The sequence below is a fragment of the Opisthorchis viverrini genome, assembly GCF_000715545.1.
Source record: "Opisthorchis viverrini unplaced genomic scaffold opera_v5_130, whole genome shotgun sequence".
Taxonomy (NCBI): domain Eukaryota; kingdom Metazoa; phylum Platyhelminthes; class Trematoda; order Opisthorchiida; family Opisthorchiidae; genus Opisthorchis; species Opisthorchis viverrini.
Window position 1 is genome coordinate 959,448 of NW_008751788.1, and position 11,501 is coordinate 970,948.

At 47.8% G+C, this 11,501-nt stretch overlaps 1 protein-coding gene across 1 annotated transcript; it reads right to left on the reverse strand.

Annotated features, from left to right (window-relative positions):
- Positions 1–201: 201 nt before the first annotated feature.
- T265_06396 (hypothetical protein) lies at positions 202–5,454 on the reverse strand (the record flags this gene model as incomplete). The annotated part of the gene is made up of 5 exons (XM_009171644.1): positions 202–345; positions 2,132–2,200; positions 2,665–2,775; positions 3,503–3,653; positions 5,279–5,454. The coding sequence occupies 5 exons, from the start codon at positions 5,452–5,454 to the stop codon at positions 202–204; spliced, it is 651 nt and encodes a 216-aa protein (XP_009169908.1).
- Positions 5,455–11,501: the final 6,047 nt, after the last annotated feature.

Here is an 11,501-nt window from a genome sequence, read left to right on the forward strand (position 1 = left end):
AAACCGTGTTATTATCGACCGTTTTCAAGTGTTCATCAGTGCAGTTCGATGTCATAGGTCATTACGAAAACAGGCACCAGTCCACCAATAACGGAATGATGTTTAGTCGATGGAAGCCGCCAAGTTGTTCTCGTGTACCTCTAACAGGCCACCTAGTGCGTGAACATCATCCGCCGATATTTATCGGCGCACACAACCCAATTAATAAAGATCGTTCAGCTGTAGCATCCTTTCGGTGCCTAACTGCCATGCCATCCGAAGGTTGCACGAGGGCTGGGATACTGCCAGGTTGCCCAAGCCTAGACAGGGGAGTCGAGAGACAGAGGTCGGGTTCGAACCACGGACCTTCCGGTTAGTAAATTCGCACTCTAACCACTTGGGTCATCTCGCCCCACACAACCCGCACCTTCATGGATGTGAGAGGTTCTGCCACATGTACTAGCCTGTCAAGGTCGAGAGCAACTTGTCTGCATCAGGCCACGTCATTTGCTGCCTAAAGGCCGTGTGATAATCATCATCATCATCATCAATGACAGCAACATCAGTGTTGGCACTGATGCTTCACTGCCGTACATATATACAGGCCCCCAAAGAATACGCCGTATCCGACCAGAATTGGTATTAGTGAATGGAGTCGACCACTTTTGCGGTATGTTAAAAAGGGTTTACTGTGGGGATTTTGTCCTGTAAGCGAAGCCAATATGTGCTGAAAAACCAAGAAGCACTGTACAGATGTTTCATCCTTATTGGGAATCATCAGCAGTGCCCACCTCACAACGAGACTCCGGAGAGCCTCCAACCTGCAACCTCCTGGCTAATGGTTTGAACACTTAACAGTTCCGCCACTGAGAAGTCATTGCTCGAGGAACCAGTCAACACGTGTGACCGAATGATGTGGATCCCGTGATTGAAGGATGAGCGACGCTATATCCTGCCTAAGTGCGAGTTAATCACTGCTGATCAGCTGCTCGTGGCCTAACGATTAAGCGTTCAAACAACCGGGAGGTCAAAGGTTCGAGACTTTCTGGAGTTTCGTGAGATGGGCATTGCAGATGATGACTCCAAATAAGGGCGAAACAGCTGTACGGTGCTTGTCGGCCTTCCAAAATTTCACACTACCAACAAAGCCGTTACTTTGAAGGCAAAGCTGTGCTAATGCCTACACTCAAAAGGCCGTAAGATGTATCTTGCAAAAATATGAGTGCCAATGGTAACTGTGGATAAAGCCTGACTTTCGTTTATTGCGTACCCAGCTTTGGACTTCGTGTAGGTTTAGAACGCATTCCGAAATTTCGAACCAGACTTCACACTTCTGAACATGGGAATTCAGCATTTCAGGCTAGCCGTCAGTTCAATGTTCATGAGCTGATGTCTACGTGGCTCACCCGTCACATCAGCTATTGTATTTAAGTACAGTAGCCAGTCGCACATAGTTCCCCGGAGAGCCCTTTTACAACAACCACAACCGTGAAAACTAGCCAGGAAAGGTCAAACGACTTGGTAGCGATGTATGGAAGTCATTACAAACAAACTCCACTACGTTGGTCATTGCTGTCTCCCTGAATCGGGACCCGAGACGGGACATATCAGTGGTTAGAGATATTGAAAAACACAGCCCAGTCGCGTGTGTATCCAGTATGGTACCTGTATTGCAATACAATTTCTCCAAATGGAAATACTGCCGACATACCTGACTTCACGTATCCATTGTATCACCTACTGCCCTCAACGAGTAGCTATCCAACCTTATCGCTCCAGGTAATTAGCAAGCAAAACTTTGGCAGCTATAACCACTGGGCAATGTGTAGGCAGTTTTTGCAGCTGAAGATGATAATACTAGTGCTGGCATATAGGTCACTGCGAGAATTCGGGCCCCACACTGGTAGGTGGTCTCTTTTCAGAAAGAACGCACACTAAATCATGCTTGGCAGGAAACGCCTTTGTGCATTCTAGAAGGGGGTTGCCTTCTCAAAAGGATTTATCGTCACTAGCATTGCACATTTAACATCACCATATAGAGTCACAGATCTTGTTTCAACTGTCATGTTCACGTAATGCAGATGAGTGAGGGGTGGGAAAGGGTCTTTCATGGGGGGAGCTAGAAAGTTGGAGAACCACTGCGTTAACATACCTTGAATCCAGTGTACTTATGTATATTCTTCAGTTGGATCTTGTAGGCCTCTGAGGTGAACGTATCCCGCTGAAGATATTGGTATGGACAGTCGGGGTGATCACACCCTGGACGTTGCGGTCGACTGGCGATTGATTGCCCCGTGTGCAGAAGTCGAAAGCAGTCACATTTGATATTGGGTTGCTCCACTGTGTCAGGCAAAACTGACGGATCTAGGGAATTCGCTTGTTCAGCGGTTACCTCTGCTGACATTGTGTGCTGCTAAAAGAAAAGCGAAGCGGTACAAGCACGGTGACACTAGAACAAAATAACGTTTGAAAAACATAGATGGCGATAAGAACTGATACTGACTTGATGTGCTGGCGATAGAGAAAGCCAGGAAAATCCCGTGAGGAATAGTCGCTCAAGAGGATAACAGCTGTGCCACATGCTTGAGAAGACAGATGAGATATGTCTGAGTGATATTAAAAAACAGTAATTCAGCTGGTGCATAGCTGCCATGCCAGTCAAAGGAGACACGAGGGCCGAAATACTGCTGGGTTGCCCAAGCCCAGAGAAGGGCAGTCGAGATGCAGAGGTCGAGTTCGAACCACGGAACTTCCGATCAGTAAATTCGCACTCTTACCAATAAGCCATCTCGCCCCCTATTAGAAATAAATGCCGGCTGATATTAGCCTAACTTGTGTGACGCTTGAACAATCAAGCGATCAAAGTGGCGACCGTGCATATCAGACGAAAGCGCGTCACGTCGATTGGGTAGTTGGTGTTCAGATGGATGTGGCGCTAATCCGTACGAGGACGTAAAACCTGCTGCCACACCATTAGGACCGTGCACGCCACAGTAAAAACTAGTGAATTAGGAGCTACTTCATAAGCATGCTTTGATTTTAGCCTTCTAAGCAAGCACGCATGGATTTTACGTGCTGAATAAAAGCACCACTCTGAAAAGCGATTACTGTTACCCTATACTGTGAGTTAACGTTGCGACAATACCGGAATGCAACAGCGCTGCTGTGACCATCGTTGTTCATACCTAGATGAATGGTGGGTAGCAGGGTCTCGGATCGTTGGGCTCAGCTGTTCAGATATACCCACATGAACTGACAATCATTAGCCACCAGTTGGGTATGCTGATGACTTTAGAAGTGCCCCCTGCTGTTCAACATCCAGTCTTACTCCCCCGTGTTTATACCGGGTACAGGGTGTTCAGGTGGCTCAATGCAAACCGTGCGTGTTATTATCGACCGTTTTCAAGTGTTCATCAGTGCAGTTCGATGTCATAGGTCATTACGAAAACAAGCACCAGTCCAGCAATAACGAAATGATGTTTAGTCGATGGAAGCCGCCAAGTTGTTCTCATGTGCCCCTAACAGGCCACCTAGTGCGTGAACATCCGCCGATATTTATCGGCGCACAAAACCCAATCAATAAAAATCGTTCAGCTCTAGCACCCTTTCGGTGCCTAACTGCCATGCCACTCGAAGGTTGCGCGAGGGCTGGAGTACTGCCAGGTTGCCCAAGCCTAGACAAGGGATTCGAGAGGCAGAGGTCGGGTTCAAATCACGGACCTTCCGGTCAGTAAATTCGCGCTCTAACCACTTGGGCCATTTCGCCCCACACAATCCGCACCTTCATGGATGTGACAGGTTCTGCCACATGTACTAGCCTGTCAAGGTCGAGAGCAACTTGTCTGCATCAGACCACGTAATTTGCTACCTACAGGCCGTGTGATAAGGTCACAGTTGGCACACTTTTCTGCCGAATTCGACCATCTGCCAATAGAGCAACAGGCGACTAAATGTACGCCGACCATGTCGGCTGACCCCATCTTATTGCACAACTGGAAGCGCCCACTGCTTCCATTTGGTGAAACTGGTAAACGGACTGAAGCAGCCAGCGGAATATAAAGTGGAGCTGCGGACCCAAACTGTTTGTGTATTATGTTACTGACACCAATTCAACCCATCAAAAGTCACACGACTGAGTGTTTTATGCAGTGTTGTTACAATGTGAACTTAGATAGAGGAATTTAAATAGAAGGGCGAAAACGAGCGCATTATCCCGCCATTGAAGCGTCAGTTGAGGCATAAGAGACTCGTTTTGCTATTTGCCACTGATTGTAAATACATGCACTCTGGCGTTGCAACATGAAAGGACTTCTCCATTTCAGAAATCCACGGGACCCCGGAGTATTGTGAATAAATCCCTTACCATTTTCACACATATATTGACTGGGATATCCAAAGTCAATTTATTTATGTCAGTCAGGCACCAGCACACTTATGGGGAACCTGTGACTGGCCATTTTTCATGCGGGAAAACATAAAGTAACTGTTGGGTTGTAGCACGCCTTCGGTGCCTAGCGACGACACTACACGAGAGAAGCACGAAGGATGAAATACTGTCAGTTTTCTCAAGCGGGATTGGATGTCTGGGTTGAGTTCGAACCTTTCAGTTAGTATGCTTGCGCCTTGAAAGCTGAGTTGTTGCTAGCCCAAATCCGTTTTCAGCTCATGGAGGATATTGCACCAGGTAAACATGGACGGACAGCACAAACCGTTAGGCGGTGCGGAATACATGGTATGGACGTCAAATGTTGACAAAGAAACGAAATTAGTCATTCCCAGGTCAGTTGAAATTTTAGACAGCAAATTTTAGACATCAAAGGGGTTAACCAGAACGAAAAGCCCCCAAGTCAAGAGCTCACACCTCAACTCCTAAGTTCAAAAGTAGTCAAGATTGAAAAGGAAACAAGATTTCAGAACCCATAATAAGCAGTAATCAAGAGTAAAAATACGGGATACTCTTGCTAAACGACGCATTCATGGTATAACTTACCAGTGTAGCCACCGATGACCAATGGGTACTGTTTCATAATGCCCACGTCCTGGGCCGTACAAGATAACAAGGTTCCGATAGAGAGAGATGGAATTTGACAGCTAAAACCGCAATAAGGAAAGAGATCAGTTCCGAGACTATGCTGCTGAGGTTTGGATATAGCATCACCTCCGTGGGAAGCGTCACATTCATCTGGACTGAATGAAAATGACCTGGACTCCCGGTAAGCGCCAGTCTCTCAATGAAAGTGTCTTAGCTCCTAAATTATAATTCAAGCAGAGGAAAGTCAAGGGGATAATAAAGAATAACAACAGCTCAGCTCTAACTCTCTTTTGGTATCTAGTCGCCATGCTAACCGAAGGAGGCACGATGACCGAGGTACTGCCAAGCTGTCCAAGCCTAGACAGGAACAGTCGAAATGCAGATTCTGGTTCCAGACCACTGAAAGAAAGAAAGCGTTCAGCTGTAGCGTCGGAGGAAGTCATTCCACGCAGCTACTACCCGAAATGAAAAAAAGTTTTGTCTAATGAATGTGTGTGCCCTGAACTTGAAGATTTTCTTACCTTGTCCCCGCCGGGTGTTTGCTGGGTCAACGGTAAAAAACCTGTTTGCCAAGCTTTGTTCAACCAGGGCGTAAGTAAGAATTAGGTCCCTCGGGGGCGACGGTACACCAGGGGAAAGAGATCAAGCATCGCGAGACGCGTTTCAAAGTCCACGGATTTGAGGCCGGCAACCATTCTCGTGGCGGCCCGCTGGACACGCTCAATGAGGGTAACGTCTTTCGTACGTCCTGAGTAGACAACTTGGTTGGCGTACTCCAAGAGCGGTCTGACGTAGGCCCCATAGAGTATTTGGAAGTCCATGCGAGTAATACGGGAGAAGGTACGTCGAATCATCCGTAAAACGGCGAATGCCTTTTGGGCCGATTTCTCATGGTGTAGTGCGAAAGACAAGTTTGAGGAGACCCAGATGCCTAAATCTTTTTTGGCATCTATCCTCATGATGTTTTCTGGTCCCTTTCCACCATGCATAACAAAGGCATTCGCTGAACCCCCTCCAAACGACACATGGACACACTTTTCATCATTCAGAGGAAGGTACCAGTCCAACGACCACTGCTTGGCAACGTCTACATCCATTTGGAGGGCACTGGCATTGGAACTCCAGGATTTCAAGTCGTCCGCAAAAAGTAAACATGGACTCGCAAGAACGTCTGGGAGGTCGTTGACGTAGATCAGAAACAGGAGTGGTCCCAAGACGGAGCCTTGAGGAACTCCAATGGAGACCGGCGCTGGAGAGGAATAGGTTGAGCCTATTCTCACTCGGAATGACCTGTCTGATAGGAACGCCTTGATCCAGCGAAGGATTTTCCCTTGAATCCCGTAAGACTCGAGTTTGTGGAGCAGCGGGACGTGTGGGACCCTATCGAATGCTTTTGAGAAGTCGAAAAATATGGCATCAGATATGAGTCCTTCGTCCTTGGCCTGGCTTAGGCTGTCCATAAACACGAGCATGTTTGTCACGCAGGAACGGTTTGGGAGAAATCCGTGTTGAGCTGGAGATATCAGATTGCTGGAAGTAAGGTGATCTAGGATGGCTCGCTTCAGAATGCGTTCCATCACCTTTCACGGCACGCTAGTGAGGCTTATGGGCCTGTAGCTGCCAGGCGATAGTCGGTCACCTGTTTTGTATATTGGCGTGACAATCGCTTCCTTCCAAGCAGGGGGAAGGCGGCCTTCGTCAAGCGACTGACGAAACACCAAGTGTAAATGGTTTGCCAGTGTGGAGGACGTTTCTTTTAGGATCCTCGGATGGACCTCGTCGGGTCCCAATGCGCAGAATGGGTTGATCTTGTCCAGGAGTTGACGAATGTCCTCCACCGTGAAGACCAAGTCGGTTAGAGGCTGTTTGCAGCTCCGCGTTGGCAAGTTCGGATGTGGCGAGGACGCTGGGGCTGAGTATAGACACGCATAGTGTTCTCTGTAAGCCTCAGATACCACTGTTGGGTCATTCGTCGGTTCTCCGTTTCTGTCCCTCAAGGAGAACGCGGTCAGTAAATTCGCGCTCTAACCACTTGGGCCATTTCGCCCCTCCGGACCACTGGCCTTCGGGTCAGTAAATTCGCGCTCTAACCACTGAGCCATCTCGATCTCAGAGTAAGGGGAAATTCGATTACGAAGTTGAAAATTCTCCAGCCCGTGTTCCTCCGGATACGAAAACAATAACACCATCGCGCATCGCAAGTTGGATGTTCATCGCAACCATCATCATCGTCAAAGATAGTAACAGTGGTAACAAAACCGTGGACTAGTGGCACGGTCTGCATAAAAGAACAGCCAGCGTGGTGAGATGTTCACTGACGAACAATTGCCACCTTGATGTGGTGGTCTGGTTTGAATGTTCCAATGATCCGACGAGCCATATCAGCTGAAACCATGCAAGGTAGGAGAAAAGAGTTGTCACCATCACCAACAATCATGAATTTCGAATTTCTTTCGAAATTCCAGCTAAGGCTTACATTTCGAACCTCATCAACTCAAACCAGATTTTCGAGGCAAATAGGATTTATGGTGTTGTGGATGTGCTAGGCATTAGGGCTGACAGCATCGAACTGCAATAGACTCCAATAAAAAGTCGTTTGGCTCAAGACCAATGTATGGAAAACACAAAAACTGTTCACTTGTGGTATGAGTGTAGGCGCCGAAAACCCCAATTCATAAAACTAAGTTCTACCTAAAGGTTTCAATTTCGGAAAGCAATTGCGTCAGATTTGATTATTGGTCTCGTAGTTAATGAGTCTTGTAGAGGCCCATCCAGGTCATCCAGTAGGAGTGATGACATGTCATACAGACAGCAGGAGTCAATTCCTCCAGCGATGCACCGACTAGCATGTTTCCGTCACGAAGAGATTGGACCTTACCGTGATGCGACGGTTTATGTGTCTCCATGACCCATCGAGCTACAGTGCGGGGATGTCCGTGCGATACTCTCAGTCAGTTATATCAGGTTGAACAATGGTTAGAGGTCTGACCACCAGGCTCCCGGCCCTCCAGGTTGGGGTTTGGAACATGAGTGGCGACTTGCAATGCACTTGCAGTTCCCACCTAATACCATTGCCGTGTGGCCAGGCCCCTGAGCCAGGCACTTTGATGGAGAACGCTAATCGTCCTTCTGTCTAGCTGTGGGCGCCATAATAGTATCCCTCGTACAATCATGAACTGCACGCACAAATAAACTCATGCCTCATCAGCTGTCGGGTAGTGCCATCAGCCGGGTCACCTCACTTGCTGCATACAGCAGGGTGGCAGACAAAAGACGGGCTACTGCTGATGCTTCCCTTCTTCCTTTCACATACTCTCATCCTTCTCGCTCTGCCCCACTAATGACTGAATCTTTGTAGGCCCAGTTCTTATGACTAATTGCGCCGTTCGTCCAGTATCGGTTTTGCAAGCAACATCGGCGCGTCGTTCGGCGCCGACATCCTCAGGCATCTCGGAATCGATCTTCAAACCTCAACACCCGGTATATCTGATTGTCCTCAATGTCCAGATTCTGAAGCAAGTAGGTCAACAAGCTGCTCTTGCTCTCACACTGGACTCGCTTGGCATTGATGTGTGCTGTGTCTTGGAAACACGAATTTAAGATGCAAGCACAGTGGTTGGACTAACCGCCCCATTATTCTCCACTCGTTCCCAGCTGCGCATCTCCGGCGAGTGGTTGGACCGCCCCATTATTCTCCACTCGTTCCCAGCTGCGCATCTCCGGCGATGCAGAGGCCACTGCAAAATGATATCCAGGGGTCGGTATCGTTCCAAGTAACCTCCCGGAAGGATCCTTGCTTAACTGGCTACCTGCTGAAAGTCACCTCGGTTTGGTCCCTCTGGTAAAGTCCGCGAAGGAGTCTCACAAGCGGGAGGTTGACCGCTGTCTGTTTGAATTATCTGCTTACGCCTCAAATGACTGTAACTCTGACACCATCAAAGATAAGTTTTATGATGTTCTGAACTCTCTCTTGTGGCGAGCCAGAAGCTGAGATATCGTTGTGGCTGGTGGAGATCTAAATGCACAAATGGGCAGACTTAGTGGATCTGAGACTCAATTGAGTGGTCGACACGGATTGGATTCGTTACTTAAGAACAATGGTGAACGATTGCTGTGGTGGTGTACTGACCGCAGGCTATGCCCACGAACTCATACTAATCATATCGCCACCAACTATCGATAGCACGGATAACTGACTGGCGGTCGTTTTGGACCACACGCTAGACCAGAGTCGCTTCTCCCTTCGTCTCCCAGGGCCGCATAACGTGCGGACAAATGACTTAGCAACTTAGAGACTAGCGGATCCAAATTTCAGATGAATTGACCAGAATAGTCTTCTCCAGTCTCCTTCCAACTGCTCCACCATCAGATGTGTATTTATGCTGGAACGAAATCCCCAGCTCTTCAGAAAGTGTTTGTGGACATGTAGTCACTGAACACGCCACTTACAGTTCAGGAAAGGGCACTCGGAGTTGTGGAGCATTTTACATATCTTGGAAGTTGTACTAAATATCGCTGTAATGTGACAGATGAAGTAAACGCACGAATGTGTAAGGCCCAGGTCGCGTTTGCCAATCTGAGACACGAACGGCTTGAAAGCAGCATATCCCTGAAGCTTAAGGAACGTGTGCATTAGGCTAAAGTTCAGGCTGTTCTGTGTATTATTGCCGAGATGGTTCGGGCAGCGGAAATGAGATGCCTTCAGAACCTCGACAACTGTCGTCTCCGAAAAACAGATTGAGTGAGTTGAAGCCGGCAAATTCGTGACGGGGCAACTACACAGAGTGTTCGGCTAAGTAGCGGAGGCTTGCATTGAAGGATGTGTCCAGAACTAAAAGGTGTGTTGGCCAAGCCAAGTTCTGCGCATGTCAAACCGCCATTTTCTGAAGAGTGCTGTTTCCCGTTCCAAATTCGGAATGGCGGAGGCAGATTAGCCAAGCCCTGATCTAGCGGATGGATAAGAAATGGTGAGGAGGCGTCTGGGTGCTGTCGATGCGACTCGCTTTCCACGGTAGGGACCACTACCCACGCTGCGCCTGGTTGGAGAGTCTATAGGTTGTGTAGTAACGGTATTTTCTCAGCTGAAATCTCGGTCTGAATATTAATGTTCAGTTACAGTAATAGTGATAATTATCACTATTGCCATAACTTTTCCATTTTTCACTTTTGTGAACTATGGGGAGTTCATGAATGGCTCCGTAGGATTTTCATAACAAATATAACCTTATTTTGGTTTATGTGCACTGCAAAAAAATTTCTAAGTGTTTGCTCCAGTTTCGCTCCTACTTTGCTTAGGGGTACCGTTTTTTTTAATATAATCCCAGGCGACTTACACCATCCAGCGACTACGTATAACTATACCGTCGAAAATGAGGTATCTATCGTGCAGGTCCGATTTGTATGGGACGAATCAACGAGAGATTGTTTACGAGGTTGTGGTAATAGCATCAGCCCGATATGAACCTTCCAAACTGGGGTTTCCGTCAGAACAACCACCAAAACTGTTAATATATTAACACCAGAAAACCACGTCAAATTTAAGTTTACTGGCAAAACACAAGTACAGCGCATCGTTCACGGAGTGTACGCAACGAAAACATTCTGAAAATTCTGAGGCTTTCTGGGCGTGGCACTTGCAACCGGCATTCACCGGATACTGGATCATTACTTACTGTTACATCCAGACTTTCGGGTAATCAGAGCCTGCTTTGACGCTGAACCGGCAAGCGGCCCAATAGCCAATAGGTTGCATGATAAGGCTTTTGGCCGTGGCAACGCCTAACTGCGAGTGGGAGTGAGGTATTGGTGCAGAATTCTGCCTAATTTTATGCTCTCGTTGTCAGTTTCCATGCAGACTGTCTGAACGAGTGTCTGCGTGTAGGTCTGTCAGAGTGACTGTGGTGGTTTGCGCTAAATACCTTTCACTCTTATCCCTGCACCTAGGCTTTCAAATATCTATGATTGTGTGGCAGCGAAGCGTCAGTGTTGAACAGTGTTGTTATGCTGTCGATACTGATGTCGATGGCTAGCAGGTGCTGACTTTCCCCTGGAGTACCGTCGCCTCCGAGGGGACCTAATTCTTACTTACGTCCTCACGGATTCACGGACTGATACACAGGATCGAGGCTTTTGCCCAAGTTTCCCGGGTCGGTTTTGTTCTTGTCGGTCAGTGGCTGTCGTTCACCTGAAAGGCACAAGTGAAAAAAGGGTGTAGCACTGCTCTTTATGTTCTCAGCGCAGGGCAGTATGCTTGCCAGCGCGAGGATTCGCATAAATAAATGTCTAATAGTGCTTTAAATTGGGTTCGAGAAGGAGCGTGTACAACCGTCGGAGGAAGGTCATTCCACGCAGCTACTACCCGAAATGAAAAAAAGTTTTGTCTAATGAATGTGTGTGCCCTGAGCTTGAAAATTTTCTTACTATGTCCTCGCCAGGTGTTTGCTGAACAAAGCTGTTTGAACAAAGCTTGGCAAACAGGTTTTTTACCGTT